The sequence below is a fragment of the Gavialis gangeticus genome, unplaced genomic scaffold (genome assembly GCF_001723915.1).
Source record: "Gavialis gangeticus isolate Ggan-Ray unplaced genomic scaffold, GavGan_comp1, whole genome shotgun sequence".
Classification (NCBI taxonomy): domain Eukaryota; kingdom Metazoa; phylum Chordata; order Crocodylia; family Gavialidae; genus Gavialis; species Gavialis gangeticus.
This window is the reverse complement of record NW_017728994.1, coordinates 77,422,327-77,440,266: the sequence shown is the minus strand read 5'-3', so window position 1 is coordinate 77,440,266 and position 17,940 is coordinate 77,422,327. Positions and strand designations below refer to the sequence as shown.

At 42.6% G+C, this 17,940-nt stretch overlaps 1 protein-coding gene across 5 annotated transcripts in view; it reads right to left on the bottom strand.

Moving 5' to 3' along the window:
* The window catches only part of LRRC27 (leucine rich repeat containing 27), a 95,070-nt gene that overhangs the window by 26,587 nt on the left and 50,543 nt on the right, over nt 1-17,940 (bottom strand). For 4 of the 5 annotated variants that reach the window (XM_019503017.1, XM_019503019.1, XM_019503020.1 and 1 more), the window contains exons 6-7: nt 10,084-10,339; nt 5,956-6,096 (exon numbers count right to left, since the gene is read on the bottom strand). In XM_019503017.1, coding sequence (XP_019358562.1) covers nt 5,956-6,096; nt 10,084-10,339 — 397 coding nt within the window. The remainder of the gene's footprint in view (nt 1-5,955; nt 6,097-10,083; nt 10,340-17,940) is intronic. The other variant, XM_019503018.1, reaches the window with a different exon arrangement.

The window sequence follows — 17,940 nt, the reverse complement described above, 5'->3', positions numbered from 1 at the left end:
TTACCCCCCCCACCACCATTGCTGTAGCTGGGGTGAGCAGTGGCAAGGGGCAGTGGGGTGGGGGGCTGGCAGCGGCAGAGTCAAGTGGACTGATCCCTGTCCCTTGTCATGTCCCCTGCCTGGCTGCCTGCCTGCCTTTGTCACAGTGCTTGCATGCCCCGTTACTGTCCCTGCAGTGCCTGTAAACCCTGCCGCCTGCCCGACCTCCTCCTTGCACCTGCCCCCCCCCCCACTTGCTCCATCTTCTGCTGCCTGCCCTGTAGGGCCCTCCCCTCAGCTGCCTGCCTTTTGCACCCCTCCTGCCCATCTATGATTATGTTCTCCTTGCAGCTCTGGCTCCTGCTGGGGCCCACTTTGGCCTGGGGCAGGGAACATGGTGCTGCCTCTGGCTCTAACCCAGCCATGTAGCAGCCACTGTGGAGCAGGCAGCTTCAATCCTGGCCCAGAGCCAGGGCTAGAGCTGCCACTACTGCCGCTCCTGCGTGGTCAGGCTTAGGACAGAGGTAGCACATGCTCTGTGCTCCCTGCTCCAGGCTGGAGTGGGGCTCCACGAGGAGCCAGAGCTGCAAGGGGAAGGTAAACAGTGGCAGGGAATAAAGGTAAGGGGAGTAGAGGCTGAAAGGAGAGAGGGGACACCAGCTGCGGCTCCAACTCTGCCTGTGGGCTCAGTGTTAGAGTTGGAGCCACAACTGCTTCCCCCTTATGCCTCCACAACTTGTTCTCTTATCTAGGATGAAGGGCTCTCCCCACACCCCCAGCCAGTGTTGAATGGGGAAAAAGCCTCATCTTAGATTCCAGTAAATACAGTATATTGCACCTTGGAGGCACTTATCAACTTCTTATCATATATACCAGTGGTTCTCAACCTTTTGCACCTTATGTCCCACCTATATACGGTCAAAAGATCTTGGTCCCACCAGTCGACGAGTGGGGGGGGGGCATCCCCCAGAGGCTAGTCGAAGAGTGGGGTGGTAGAGGTCAGGCAGCAGCCAATCGAAGCACACAGAAACGAAACTAAAAGTCCTTCCATGGCACTTTCAGTTTTGCTGCCGCGACCTGTCCCACCTAGAGGACATTTGCATCCCACCACTGGGATTCTCAACCACCAGTTGAGAAACCCTAATCCATACCAAACTCCTTTAGCATCTCTTCCAGTCTTTTCAGATGATGTTCCCCAAATTCCTTTAATTTCTATTGTTTTCTCTACATTTTACTCATGGGCCACATCTAGACATGCAGGCATGTGTGGTTTGTGGTGCCGCAAGCTTCTTTGTGGCACCATTAACTACACGTTGCATATGAAACCATGTGTGGCACTACTGATTTTTAGTACTGGGGGCAAAATTTGCTACCAGGATTCCTGAGAAGCTGGGAAGTGGGGAAACAGATGGGGAGCTGCTGGCTAGGGTCTGCTAGGCCTGCTACCTCCTCCCCTGTCTCCACGTACCACTCCTCACCTGGCTGGGGTACAGTGTGCCTCAGCATGGGGGTTGCCTGTGCCCCAGCCAGCCCTCCCACCCTGCAGCACATGAAGCAGTGGAACAATGTGTCCCACTGCAAACAACACAAGCAGGAGTGTGCACTGCAGGACAAAGTAGCGACACAAATTGTGGCACTACTATTTGTGCTGCTGCAAACACATGCCCCTGCTCATATGGACACAGACATGGATTTCTACATTCTGTCAAACTGTGAGGACAGGGGCAGTTCTCAATCATTCAAGTATGGTCACACCACAGTTCTATGCAAAAGCTACATTAGCATCACTATTTATATAGCGTGAACATATTTTACTCAAGCTAGAATTGAACCCAAGGGGTCAAATTATTTTTAAAATGTAATTTGCCAAGGTGGATACAGGCAAGACAAAGGGGTAGAAGGGTGCAAAAGTAGCTAAAAGGTCAGTTTTGCTCTTCCATATTCTGCTATCTTTGTGTATAACACCAAGTTGGTGAACAGTCTAAAAACTAATTGTGAATAGGGCTGAAAATGAAGCTGTAGAGATGTCGTGATACCATACATTACTTTTATCCAGGTCCCTTTTCCCTTTTGTACCAAATGCAGAGGTGGAAATGACATAAGAGCTACATCTAGTTTCTCAAACCAGAGGATGTTCTTGCACTGAGCTGATCTCTCCAGGATTGCACATGCTGGCTTTAGGGCAAGCTTAGGCCAGTGGTGAAATGCAAAGCAACTGCCAGTCTGGAGAATCTGAATCATATTTCCTGGCCTGAAAAGCTCAAATATGGTCAAAGGGAGATGAGGTACAATGATAAGCTGCATGAATAGTTGGAGATATTTAGCAAAAATTTTATTAGTTCCATGACTGTTGTTTGGATTTAAAAAAAATTATCATTCAAGTTATATAATTTGTTGTTAATACTTCACCCTGTCTAGGAACTATGGAATTTTTAACGATCAGTGACCAGATATAACATTATACTTTTACATGAGATATGTGCACATGCCTCCAAAAACAATGCTGTCATTCTGAAAGCAAGACCAGGGCAAAAAATCCAGTACATATACATATGCCAGCTTAATTGTGGAAGGGAATTAAGACAGAAACAAATTTGCAAAATATATTTCTGATTTCTAACTAATATGTTGCCATTTGGAGGATCAATTAATAAACTACAGGACTAAATGGCTCATTTACTAACATAAGTCTAAATCAAGGCCTTAGTAATTAGATCATAGGCAGTCTGGCCTAATGGTTAAGCCACTGAGGGAAGGCAGGGGCCGAGTCAGGATTTGGGACCTAAATAACTGTCTGGAGGGAAATTCAGGGGGACAGTCCAAAACACAGGCCAGGGTAACTGTCTAAGAATCAGATGCTGAGTTACCAAGTCCAAGGGACAATCCCTAAGCCAAAGTCCAAGAGCAGAGCCAAACCAGGGTCAAAAATCAAGAGGCTTACCAAAGCAGATCAGGGTCAGAACTGCTGGTTAGCTTAGCAGTCTGTTGCTACAGCTTGGTCTATATGGGTAGGTGGCACTCCCAGCAGCCAATCAAGAAGCTAGCCAGTTAATTAGCTGGGGCAGAACTTGTCAGCCAGAGACCCAAAGAGGTGTGGCTGTCCAGGGCAATTAACCCAAGCTGTGTTGCCTGATTAACAGGGATCTGGAGTTTCTGTTCCCATAGGAAAATTGAGTAAAACACAGATTTCCCCCTTTACCAGGGGAAACTACGGATTTCTCATTTTAGCAGAGAAACCCATGGATATTACAGTTTTGCAATGAGCCCTCTGCAGGCTGACAGAGTTCCAGCATGCAGGGGGCTGGATGGAGTGGGAGGAGGGCAGTCAGGCAGGGGGAACAGTCAGGCAGCCTGGAGAGCAGCTCCAGCAGGTAAGTGGGAAGGGGTGGGGGTGGGGAGGAAGAATTGAAGCCCCCATAGGGAAGGAGGGAGGGAGTTGGGTAGGCTTGGGGCTGGGGCTGCTGCTCAGCTGAGCAGTGTGTGGGGCTTGGGGCCCGGGGCCACAATGCGTGGATGTTGGCCCCTGGTGGGTAGCAGGAAGGGGCCATGGGTGGCTTGTTTTGGGGCAGGGAGGCCAGAAGGGGGCAACTCTCCATCACTTCACGCACTCTCACGGGCAGGGGGAAACCATGCCTCCCAGATCTGTATGCGAGGTGGAGGTGGGTGTGGGCTATTTCCTGTGAGCTTGGGCTCCTGTTCTGCTGCCCTTCCCCAGGGCCTCCAAAGCCCAGCAGGTGCGACCCAGCACTGCAGGGCACAGTGGAGCTGCACAGAAAAGCTGCCTGCTGCTGTGAGCTCCATGTTTGCCCTGCCAACATGTCCCCTGTACATGCAGCAGCGAGGGGCAAATCCCTGCAATGCCACCCCTGCTGCTACCGTGCATACAAGGGATGCATTGCCAAGTCAGTGAGGAACTTGCATCAGCAAGGAGATCCCCTTGCAGCCCCACTGTTCCCTGCGGTGCTGGATTTCACCTGCTGGGCTGTGGAGGCCCCAAGGGAGGGCAGCAGGGCAGGAGCCTCAGCCCTCAGCAGGCAGCCTGCACCTGCCCTGCACACAGATCTGGGGAGCACAGGCCCCCACAGGAGTATGCACCATGGTGACAAGCCGGCTTCACCTCACCTGAGCCTGCAACAAGCAGGCAGTTGCGGGGGGAGAAGAGTCCTCTGTTAGCCTTCTTGGCAACAAGGGCACATAGCTGACTCATATCCAGCTTATTGTATACTGTAACCCCCAGGTCCTCTTCTGCAGAGCTGCTGCTTAGCCAGTCAGTCCCCAGGCAGGCTGCAGTGGTGCATGGGATTCTTCTATCCTAAGTACAGGATTTTGCACTTGTCCTGGTTGATCCTCATGAGATTTCTTTTGGTCCAATCCTCCAATTTGTCTAGGTCACTCTGAATCTTAGCCATCCAGTATATCTCCTATACCCCCCAGCTTAGTGTCATCTGCAAATCTGCTGAGGGTGCAATCCATCCCATCGTCCAGATTAATGAATATATTGAACAAAACCGGCCCCAGGACCGACCCCTGGGGTACTTCACTTGATACTGCCTGCCAGCTAGACACTGAGCTAGACACTGATTACCACCTGTTGAGCCCAACAATCCAGCCAGCTTTTATCTTACCTTACCATTCATCCAATCCATACTTCCTCAGTTTGCTTGCAAGAATGCTGTGGGAGATGGTATCAAAAGCCTTGCTGAAGTCAAGATATATTACATCCACTGCACTCCCCGCATCCACAGACCCAGTCATCTTGTCAAAGAAGGCAATCAGGTTGATCAGGCATGATTTGCCCTTGGTGAATCCATGCTAACTGTTCCTAATGAACTTCTTCTTCTCCAAGTGCTTAGAACTGGATTTTTTGAGGAACTACTCCATGAATTTTTCAGGGATTGAGGTGAGGCTGACTGGTCTGTAGTTCCCTGGATCCTCCTTTTTCCCTTTCTTAAAGATGGGCACTATATTTGCCCTTTTCCAATTGTCTAGGACCTCCCCTGATTGCCATGAATTTTCAAACTTAATGGCCAGTGGCTCTGCAATCACATCAGCTAACTCCCTCAGCACTCTCAGATGCATTGCATCTGGCCCCGTGGCCTTGTACACATTCAACTTTTTTAAACAGTACCTAACTTGTTCTTTCATCGCTGAGGGTTGCTGACCTTCTCCCTAAACTGTGCTGCCTACTGCAATAGTCTTGGAGTTGACCTTGCCTGTGAAGACTCAGATAAAAAAAATACATTGAGTACTTAAGCCTTTTTCTCATCCTTTGCCACTAGGTTGCCTCCCCCATTCAGTAAGGACCCACACTTTCCCTGACCTTCCTCTTGTTGTTTCTCCTCCATTATATGGAAGTATAAATCACGTTGTAGGATCTGTTAGGAAATGTAATATAATGTCATAAAATATGATTATCTGATTTTTTGAGTAAGTTTCACAGACAGTAGTATGTTGGCTCTTGAATAGGATTCTAAATGTATGCATATGGTAGACTAATATGCAGAAATGGAAACAATTTACATTTGAAACTTTTTTTAAAAATCTACATATTCCTTATCCTGCAAGCACGTCAACATTTTTATATATCATATGCCTGTTTTACTGCTGTTCAGTTAGTCTGCTGTCAGTTAGTAAGCTTAAAAAAAAGTCATTTCAGTACTTGCATAATATCCCCTATGACTATGGAGTTATGAAGGGAAATATTTTTCCCAATACATGAGAACAGAAACTCAGATTCTCCAAGTCAGCAGTAAGAAATGCAATAGTTCATGTTCTTGTTCCCCAGGAGCACTGTGCTTTGTAAAGAAAAAAAAAACACTCCTTACATTTCTATTTACAGTCCAGATAATTTGTAATGATTTCTTTCTTTATAAATGGAAAACTGGGTGAATCATGAGGGGAAAAGAGCTACAGTGCTAAGAAGAAGAGCAACAACTCAAAAATAGTGCACTGATATAAGGCAAAAATAATACTTGCTTTCTTTGCTGTTCAATTAAAGCCAGTTTCTCTTTCATCTGCTTCTGTGCTGCCAATCTGCACTCTTCAGCTCGCTTTGTCTGTATCTTCTTATCAAGGGATGAAAACTCAGGAAATACATTCTTCTGCATGGATTTTTTCCTTTTAAAATAAGGCCATTCATTACAGATTTTTAAATACTGTATTTAAAGACAGGTAGAGTGATACAATTATTGATTATGATAACTAAATTCACCAGACAGATCTTTGGGCAGCTCTGATTCTTGATCAAAGAGAGAACAAGAAAATGCAGGAATCAAAGCAGTGTGGGTTTCTAACCTATATTTGTAGATGCAACAAATCACTGACATCTGTATAACTAGGCCCTAATTCAATCAGCTCCCTGAATTTAAGTATACAAGTAGTCCTACGGATTTCAACAGGAAATTTAAGGCAGTCACACACTTAATAACATGCTAAATCAGGCACTTAAAAATAGTTTGATCCAATCTCACTATGGAAAAAGTAATATAGAGAGCAGGAATATTGTAAATTCTCGCCACACAAAACACCCTTTACTTTCCAGGAAAGAGGAGCTGGTAGGATAAAGCCTAACTGCAAGGCATATATAGACTGAAGATGGAAACTATGATGAAGAAAGGAAGGAGTGCAAGTTTAAGCTTTCTGAGCAGTAGTTTTAATTTGCAGCATATAAAATGAATATAGGCTGCCACCTTCAGGTTCTGTCACATAAGGAAAACTACAGATATGTTTAAACACAGTATACTAGAATTCTTGTGACCTACCTACATGAGCAACAGATTTAACAGATTTTCCAATGCAAGGTAACTGATGCTGTTGTAGTCTGTTTTCTCTAACTCTGAATTAAAGAAACTATATCCTTACCTGTCCTCATGTTCATGTAGTGCAATAGAACATTGCCCCGGCTACTCTAATAAATAAGACTACATTTTTAGCCAAGCAATATATAGGAATGTTCAGGCAGTTAAGCAATTTATAATAACAGTACGAAAAGGAAAATTATACAACAAGAGGAGTGTTTACTTTTTATAAACTAACCACAGTTTATAAATTATACTTCCATATAGGAACAGACATAGTTAGTCGCGTTAGTCTGAAGTAAAAAAAAAAGCCCTGCACTCACCGGCTCCTGTCAGGCAGGTGGGGTGTGTGTGGGGGGATGATCCCCGCTGCCTCTCACTGCCCTGTGCTGCACTGGGGGCTCTGCCACAAGCCCCCAGATTCCCTGATATCTGCTGCAGCAGCCAGTGAGTTTGGGGCTTTTTCCTTTTTTTCTTTTTAAGTGCCAGGACGCTGGGGCTGGGCAGAGCAGCCATTGATGGGGCTGGGCGAGTGGGCAGAGATTGGGAGGCGCTCAGTGGGTCTGGCGGAGCAGGCAGGGTATGGGGCCTGGCGGGGGTCCCCCCCTCCACATACCGGCATGAAGCCTGGGTCTAGCTCCCTTTGGCAGCAAGCGGGGACTGCCCAAAATTGCTGAATCTCTGAAACTTCCTCTGAATTGATTTGAAGGCCTTGAATCAATTCGAACCTTTTTATTGGTCTCTGAATTCAATTTGATTTGGAGGTTGAATCAGGCCAAATCCCCTCCAAATCAAATCTGTACCCAAAGCTTTGCACAGCCCTGATATATATACATATCAGGGCTGTGAATTTCGGCTTGATATGGTGGCCAAATCTCTGAAACCAAATCGAATCAGAGGACCCTTTAATCTTGGGAAAGATTTGGACATAGACACAGCTTTAAACGTTTTTTTCTATATACCTCAAGGTACCACCACGGCTTGTGAATGCTGCAATGCTGGGGCACATGGAGCATCCCATAAGAGTATGGGGGGCTCCCCAGTGTGCTCAGCAGCAGATCTGGAAGTGGACTAGAAGCACTTCTGGTTCACGTCCAGGTCTGCTGTGGAGCGCATAGGGGTGCCCCCCTGTGCTCACCCAGCCAGCGACTGGTGCCTTCTGGGTCTGGGGGAGCACCCATGGTCCCCCCGAGGCTGATCGCCAAGCTGGAGGGGTGTAGGGGGGCCCCCAGTGTGCTCTCCGGCAGACCTGGGGCTTTGCGTTTGCCGCCAAGCATATGGAGGGTCCCCCGCACTCCTGTGGGATACACCATGTGCCCCAGCATTGCAGCATTCACAAGCCATGCTAGTACCTCGAAGTATGCAGAAAAACATTTAAAGCTGTGTCTACGTCCGAATCACTGATTCGGCATCAAATCTTCAGATTCAGATTCTGCCACATTTAATTGGGTACAGTGATATGAATCAACAAATCCCTGATTTGGGCCGAATCTAAATCCAAATCGAATAGGGCCTGCTTTGCACACCCTTAATATATATGTATGCGTATACTAGTATACACACACACACACTGATAGCACAAGCTTTCATTGAAGCTCATTCTTCATATATATATATTTATATATCTGATGCTGGCCCATCTGAAGAATGAGCTTCAATGAAAGCTTGTGCTGTGTGTGTGTGTAACAAAAGCTTTCATTGAAGCTCATTCATCAGATGCTGTGAAAGGCTGTGCAAAGCTGTGTATAGGAAGGACAGAGAAAGTCTGCCTTCTACCTCCACGTACTAACTAAAAGCAGTGGTTCATTTAGTACAAAAGTTGGTCAAAAAAGGGAAAATAGACCATAAACATTTATTTATATTCTTATTAGAACTGTGGAAATTTCATTGAAAAGTCGACACTAAATAAAGAAGAATCAACTAGCTCTATTAGGTCTGAAGATTGTAGTAAAAATATTCCTGATTTTTAATTTCAAAATTATAAACAGTCAAGCAATACTAATCACCCATAATTCTTAGATCTGCACTTACCCATAAGACTGTACACATTAACAAAACATCAGAGTGACTGAAGACAAAAATGTTTTACAAAATTCCTAATTTGCAGATCTAGTAATTTGCACAGAAAGTATCTCTCTCATTTTTATCCCTCCCCTACTCCCCCACCCCCAAATCAATAGCCAGCTCCTCTGGCAATGGTTCATATAACCAGGACTCATATTTTTACAAAATACCAGTCTTACATTGTTTAGTCTACTGTGAATTATCAATCACAAAAACAGCAACACAAATGACATTATATAACGTATTACCCCTTACTTACCTTTACTTATTTGCTATAATTGCAATATTAAGTAATTTACAATGGATGTAACATTCATTAGTATGCATTAGTAATATGCATTAACACAGCAGGGTCAAACATACGGTTGGCAGGCCGGGTCCAGTTTGTGCAGCCACTCTATCCAGCCCACTGTAAATTGGTGCGGCTAGTGGGTAGTGGTCAGCTGCACAATCTGGGGCCTTTGAGCCCCAGTGGACATGGTGATTGGCAGCAGGAGGGTGAGCAGGGGCTGAGAGTCCTGGCTGCCCTCTGGCTGCTTTGCCCATGGTCACTGGCACAACCCTACCTCCCCAGTTGCTGGCCCAGCTGTGTGTTCCACATTGAGAGCCAGAAATGCTGCCACATGTTCCCTGTTGGAGCCAGAGGCCCCCCCCACACACACACTTCCTCATGTCCTGGGCTAGATCTGGCCAATAAGAAGTCCCACAATCTGGATCTGGCCTGGTGTACAAAGTGAGTTTGACACCCCAGCATTAACAGATTGAACTCCTTTCCATAAAATATGTTTCCAAGGTAATTCCAAGACTTCAGTCATTCAAATATAAATTGGAAGTTTTTTTTTTCCATCTACATGGTGGTACAGATATACAAGCTAAAAATAGTCCTCTGAAAGCTGATTTGGCCACTTTCTCCTTATTCCTTTAATCATAATTTTCAACTTCAATATATACGTTCCTCATAATTACAATGCTGAGAGCATTTCTTATTTTCTGGTTTTGGAGAAAATTGAGTTCATTTTAGTTTAAGGTCTTTTTATTTTCTAGATTAATTTGTCATGAGCCTCACTAACATATCAATCACTTAATTTCTGTGTATAGATGGAACGTATGGTAAAATGTTTTAAAATGACTGTATTAGACATTTGGTTTTCCAGCACCTGCAAGATACATATAGTATTCTATCCTGTAAACTATTATATAAAAGTTAAATATATAAAGAAAAATCTAAGATGTTTTCTTTCACCTGGAAAGACTTGTAGATTTGTAGTGTAGTCTTTCCTTTATTCCATTCCCTTTCCCTAGTTCAGTAAATTTCTGCATTGTGGCTTTAGGGCCTAAATCTTGGTCTGCAAGAAATTCTTCCTGGTCATCTTTTATAATTTCCTCCTTGAGTTTCTGAAATCGCAGCCTTTCTTCTTCATTAGGCCACTCATCTGACAAATCCAAGCTGGACTCCAGCAGTTCCGTTAAGTTTAGTTTTTCAACAGGTGGTATTTCTATTGGAATTAGAGACAGACAGATTATTGTACACACGTTCATTAAAGCAATGAAGTCAGATAAAAATTGCCTAAGGGATTTTCTTCCCTTTGCATGGTGAGGTACAAATGGAGCATGACTTTTTATGTGAACAACTTTATTTCCCACTAGGGAACTACAGTCATCATCTGCAAGATAAGCTGTAAAATTCATTTTCTGTAATGGTATACTTGAAAGAATTATTTTTTTATACATATATAATCTTTTTTAAGTTATCAGTGCAATCTACCACTGAAGAAGGCTGAGAAGAGATGCATCTTAAAAACTAACTGAATCAGACTGCATAAGCTCTCATGAGCAAGATGCCGGCATCTGATGAAGCATGCCCTCGCTGTCAGAAATTTATCCATCTTTGATTCAGTTAGTCTATAAGGTACATCTTTACACTGCCTTCTGTATAACTTCAGATTAATGTGCCTAACTCCCTCTTTCTACTACTGAAGTTACAAAGTTGCCCAGAAGCCAATAAGAAGTGTTTCAACTTTCAACATAGTATATTCTCTTATGTATGTATTACACAGAGCTGCCTAATTCTTGGGTAGAGTTAACCAACAGAAATGTGTTGTACCTATTTATCAACAGTTCTGCTGACATCCTAGTCATTTCAGGTGCAATTCAATGTTTTAATTTTTGTCTACAAAGCTGGACCTGGTCCTTCACTGTCTAAACCTTAATTCAGGAAGTATTGAAGTATGTATTTAATTCTAATGTATGTCATTTTATCACTACCCAGAAAAGCATTTAAGTGGATAACTTAAAACGTATTTTAAACCCATTAAAACCAATTGGATTTAAATACATTCTTAAATGCTTTACTGAATTAGAGCCTAAAACATCTCTCTGATTTTCTACAATAGTTAAGATAAACTGGGATGTTTGAGCCAATAACTATCTAGCTTAAATATAATAAGGCTGGTGGACAGGTGTTGTCCCACTGGACTATGAAATCTAAAATTTGCCACTGGAGCCAACTGAATGAAGCCAAAGCCTTTGACCCATTCAGGCCCCTGAAAATGTGGAGGACCCATTTTTTCCAACTCAGCAAATACTGAAAAACTAAGGATAGGCAGTGTAAATAATGAGAGATTACGGCACAATAACAGGTTGATTTATTTTTATGATGACACTTTTCTCTAGTTTGAGCCCAAAGAAACAACATCTAGAGTTCTGAGCCCACTTTTGTCAGGTGCTATATAACTTTGGCTCCTACTATGCTGAACGGGAGTTGAGAGTGATCAGTACCTTTCCAAAATGCTTAGCTCCTCAGAAATTTTAGACCAAGGTCTCATTCATTCAGGAGCTCTTGCCTCATTTTTGGTTATTGTGTAGCGTGCAGAGAGCAATCTAAAACCCATGGAAGTCAAGGGAAAGCTTCTCATAGACTTCTGGGAGGTTTTGTATCATGACTTTGTTGTACATCTTGTATAAATGAAAATGGATGGATCCTTTCTAATATGCAAAGAACATAAAATCCCCCCCCATGTTTTTAATTTTTGAGACAACAAATAATATTGCCCTACTAGAAAAAAATATGATCACATAGTTAAATAAAGACAAATAATAACACATACGTGCGTATGTGTATACATTCTGATACTATAGTAAGTAGAAAGTAAATACGCAAAGAAAAAGTTGTTATTTTCTTAGTCTGGAGTATTTAATCCTGGAACATTTATACTGCCTTAAAGCAGTTTTTTGACATCATAAATAACTACATATAAATCAATGAAACAAGAGTTCTATGCATGATATAAAGCAGGTAAGAGACTCATACCATTGAAATAAAGATCGGCAGAAAGAGAGGGAAAGGGCAAAACACTTTGATATTATAATAAGTAGCATGGTCATAAAGTGTGAAGGTATGGGCTTTAATCAGAATGAGAAAAAAACTAACATAGCCAACATGAACTTGTAAGAGAATATTATTAAGACTTTATGTTCAACTTATTTCTATTTCATCTCTAAAGCCTTGCTCTTCATTCTAAACATGCTAGCTTAAGGAAAAAAAACCCATAACAACCATCTTTAAAATTATTCCTATACCAATATGTGTCTACAAGCACAACTGATATTTTCTATGTATACACTAGGACTACTTTTAGGGTATGCCTACATTTCAGTCAAAGGTGTGACTGCAGTTTATATAGCTTTAAACTAGGTAACCTAGGTACTAATAGCAGAGTAGCTGTTTCTGAATGAAGCTTAATTTAGGCTACCAGTTTTACCCATCTTTTTAGAACAAGGGACACTGGGGAGAGGGTTGAGGTAGGTATTTCAGACTACAATTTGCTCTGTGCTGCCACAGTTATAGTCCTATATTGGTGTGTGCTGCAGTTGTACCTTGACTGAAGAGGAGACTTACGATACACTAGAGTTTGATTCAACAGAAGCTACAGACTAGGAGTTTCCTTAAATCCCAGAAAACCCAACATTGTTTTTCATCTCCCTCCTCTCCTCATATTTTAGAGGAAATGCATCATCCATGGTACATTCTGTTATCTTCTCCACACGAAGTATGTATATACTACTTCTTACATACTGCTCTCATCCAACATGAACAGATGGGCCACGTGGGAGGGAGCAAAAAAACTCTTGAAATATTACAGAAGGTTCCCAAACTTCATGTGCAATGCCCACATATTCTAAATATTAAAGTCCACAGTATTTTTCTTTAAATATACCAATATCTAAACTATGATAATGATATTGTAGTAGCATGAGTTGCAAAACAGTTCCGAAGCACACTTCATATGTTATTTTGTAGTGCAAAATATTGTCTTTGAATGAAATAAAAAAAATAAAATAACGTAAAGTTTCGTACTATTTTATATACAATCAACAGAAAAAGTTTGCTTTCATATTCTGAAGCAAAACACCAAATCACAAGATTTTAAAAATTGTGTAGGCACCCAAAAGGGTAAAAAAAAGAAGGAAAGGAAACCATTGCAGTGTTTTAAATATATAATTTATTCGGGTTATATTTTCATGTATTACAAATATGTGTAGTTTCACAGAAAAATGTGTCAGAGTCAGAAACTGCAATATCTTCTAAACTGAACAGTTATTTGCACATGTTTCTGTATTACCTTATGGAGTGATTTTAGGTAACATCCGATGTAATGTCTCGATTTGCTTCATTCTATTTGTGAACAGCCTTTATGCAAAAGTGATTTAACACAAATATGAAAAGTTCATCTTATAGTGTGTGAAGCTGAATGACCTTCTATCCACTTACGATCTAAACACTTCTTTTAAAGAAAGATCAGTCCAAATTTTGTTCCTACAGTATGAAAATTTGCACGAGATACACTGAAGAAGTTCAGTCTAAGAATTTAGGAGTTACCTTTTAACAAAAGTAAAATTTGTGCCTATGTTAAGCCTTGTATTCTTAAAAACTCTTAGATAATTCTCAAAAATAAAATGTACTTTTATTGATTTCAGAAAGAGAACTCATTACCAATACGAATTGTTGAGACATTTCACTTCCATTTTTTATAATTAACTTTTTGCTCATTAAAAAAAAATCTATCTGATAACAGTAGAAAGCATACCTCCATTTTAAACAAAGGCATTTTAATATATTTCATCCATGGATCTAAATTATTTCCTACACTTTATAAAAGACATAATTCTGAGTATGTTTGAGGGATGTAACTTCTAATTAAGAGTGAATGGTAAATATTTTGTATTTCCTCTGTAGACAAATTTTCTTTTTATTTCAGCTCTGAAAATTATTACAATGGAAACATCAATCAAAGACCTCAGTTCTATGGATACACCTCAGATATACTAAGCAGAAATGTAATTTATGGAGCTAGCTAGTTCTGACTTTCAGAAATTTAAAAATTAATATTATTTGAAGTATAATATTTCCTTTTATTTAAAAGGAACCTTTAATAATGTGGTTCACTACTATATTGTAGAATTACAAGTTCTGAAGACACTGCAGTGAAAAATACAGTTGAGAACATGCAACTGAAAACTTATCAAAAGTTATCTTTCTCTAACTTTTACTAAACTCACTAATTAAGCTTATCCATATTTCCATGAACTAGTGGAAATTTTCCTGTGAACAGAGTCTCTCTTTGACTTTCTTATGTATTCCTTAATAGTGGCCTTGTTTTCTTCATGTGGAATAGAAGGCAAATCTGTGAAATACAGAACTTAGAGGTATGTGCATTTGCAAGTATACATAAAAGATTAAACTAGCCTAGTAAAAAAAATTTGGAATATACTCCAAGGAGCACTTGTGAATCCTCAATAGCTTTTCCTGTTTGTGATCTCTATAATTTGGTGACACTGGGTGGAATACAGCATTGGAAGCATTAGAGAAGATATGTGTATCTTGGAAGACAGTGTGTTAATTTTCAAAACGTGATTAGCATTTCCTGTAGAATAACGGCTTAAGTCAAACATATGAAACACTCTGTGCTGAACTAAGTTCCTCATACAGCAGCAAATACCCTCATTTTTATCTACAATCACTCTGTTATGAAGTATAATAGTTTTTGGGATCTATTCAAGAAAGTATGTCTTTGTTTTGCAATATAGATAATCAACAGAATGAGACCACAAAAATTAATTGACTAATGGCATAAACCAGCAGTTCCCAACCTGTGGAACATGTAAAACCAGCGGTACACAGACATACTGTCAGTAGTGCACTTTAACAGATTTATTATAATTACTTTATATGACAAAAAATTCCTGGTGGTACTTAAGGTTGAACTGAAAAATTTGCTGGTGGTACTTAGGCAGCCAAGTTTCTTTGGGTAAATCTGATACCTTTTATTAGATCAAGTCATACATTGGACAAATTCTTTGCAAGCTCTTGGGTACAAATGCCCTTCGTCAGGCTGATGAAGTGTCTCCAGATGGTCTGTGGTCTACCAGACCATCTGCAGATGATTCCTCAACCTGATGAGAGGTATTTGTACCAGAAGGCTTGCAAAGAAGAATTTTTCCAATGATTTGACTTGATCTAATAAAAGGTATCAGATTTACCCAAAGAAACTTGGCTGCCCATGTCCTTAGACCAACACGGCTACAACCTGCACCTCTGGTGGTACTTAAGGTTGTATTGGTGGTGCACAATCTGTCAGGGTTTGGGAACCACTGGCATAAACCAAGACTTGAACTTAGGTGCCCAGAGAAGACAAGGTAATTCACTGATCTGCAGTGCTATTTTCATAGAATCATAGAAAATTAGGGTTGAAAGGTACCTCAGGAAGTCATCTAATCCAACCCTCTACTCCAAGCAGGACCATCCCCAAACTGTAATTTTCTCTATCCACCCCCAGGTCTCATTTTCTCTATATGCCATTTGACTACCTATAAAAATAACAACTATTTGAAAGAAGAAAAACCATGTTGTAACATAACAGCAAAGTACTGATGATGATACCTAACTTAAATCTATTTGAGGTCTTGGTAACTTAAATAAGTATGTAAATACATTTTTTGTATTTTAAAATAAAATGTTCATTAACGTGCAAAGAAATTAATCAAGGACTGACACCCAAGTCAGAACAGAGCAGTGCAAGGAGCAAAATATAATATTCTAGAAATCCACAGACAAAAACCTACGTTAAGATGCAGTGTCCAAGAACACATACCAGTAATTTAGGGGGAAAACATTACCAGGATGTTTAAATATCCCAAAGACAAGCATTACATACCCAGGAATGTACAAGTTAAATTAAAATCCAAAGATGGTAAAGTCTAGAAACATCCTGTATTGATATCATGCAGTAATTACACAATGTCCTGGGAGTCAAAGTAATGAGCGGCACTTACCAGCAGCTCAGGACAGGATGTGCATGAGGCGGAGGGAGGAACCCGTGCAGCTCATTAGCCGCCTTTTTGTTCAATTATGGCCAGCTGATGATGTCAGCATCGGACGCCAGCCAGCAGCAATAAGAACAGCGGCCACTGCCGCGGAGGGGGCAGATAGCATGGGCGAGAAGCTGCAGCTGCTGTTGGTGACCTCCACCACTGCCATTGGAGCCTCCGTCGCAAGACCCACAGAGCCAGGAGAGCTGGCAGGGCAGAGCAGGGCCGAACCTCCCGACAGGAGCCTGCACTGGACAACATGGGAACTGTAGGCACGGCACCTGAGGACGCGGCTGGAGGAGTACCCAGGAGTGACGTGACCCACAGGTGGGTTGCCGGGACGACAGGGCACAGAGAAAGCCGTGCCAGGGAGGGAAGACCACTGGAGAGCCCTGAGGGGGTACAATCTGGGCGGACATCACCGCCAGGTCCAGATAGAGTGATGGGCAGAAGGGAGGAATGCTGGAAGTGATTGGTCTGGGTCAGGCCAGAAGGAAACCTGGGGAGTGTTCGGGGTAGACTAATAAAAGGGTAGGGAGAGACAGGGCATTTTGCATTTTGGTTGTTCTGTTTGTTTAGTCAACCCTGGCTAAGGGGCAGAGAGCTAGGGGAGTATGCCCCAGGGACCAAGGCTGAAGGGAAGCCTCTGTAAGTCTACCTTTTTCCTTTGAATACTTTCCCCTGAAGAGAGGGGTGCAGGCGAGGAGGGCCGTGGGGAAGGTCCTTACGGTGATCACAGTGGCTAGGGGCCGCAGGCACTTACAGGCAGGCCAAGAGGCGTTGCCCCACAGTGGGGAACAAGAACGGACGAGTGACGCACCGAAGGTGGTGTGAGGCCAGGGTATAGGGGTGGTAGAGCCCCATGAGTGACCACCAGGGAAATCCTAGGCCATGGGGTACCCTGTCAACTGACCCCTCCTACTGAGGAACGTCAAGTCATGGCAGGTGAGAGCGGGGTTGGGGACACGGGAAGAAGAGAGCTACTCTGGCACATACGCGATCCCGACAGGTGTTTGACATCGACCTACAGGGCAAAGGCTGCTTGAGAATGGTTATTTGAAGTCCGGCGGTCACACACAATTAAGATAATATGCAAGTATACATTTTTTCCAAATTGGTATTTTGCCACCTTTTTCAGCTTTATAGTTCTTCACCTGTAGGGCTGCCTAACAATTTTACACTTGCACCTGTTTAGATTTTTTACTTTCATAGATTTCATAGACATTACGGCTGGAAGGGACCTCAAAAAATCATTGAGTCCAGCCCCCTGCCGGAAGGGCAGGAAGTAAGCTGGGGTCATATGATCCCAGCAAGATAAGCATCCAATTTCCTCTTGAAGGTGTTCAATGTAGGTGCTTGAACCACCTCCGATGGCAGGCTGTTCCAGACCTTGGGGGCTTGGACAGTAAAGAAATTCTTCCTTATGTCCAGCCTGAAACGGTCTTGCAGTAGTTTATAACCATTCGACCTCGTCATCCCTTGGGGCGGTTTGGTGAACAAACGTTCCCCAAGGTACTGGTGGTCACCCCTGATAAACTTATAGGTGGCCATCAGATCACCCCTGAGCCTGCGCTTTTCCAGGCTAAAGAGCCTCATAGATCTCAGCCTGTTGTCATAAGGTCTGTTTTCCTGACCTCTGATCATGTGCATGGCTCTTCTCTGGACTCTCTCAAGCTTCTCCACATCCTTTTTGAATTGTGGAGCCCAAAACTGGACGCAGTACTCCAGCTGC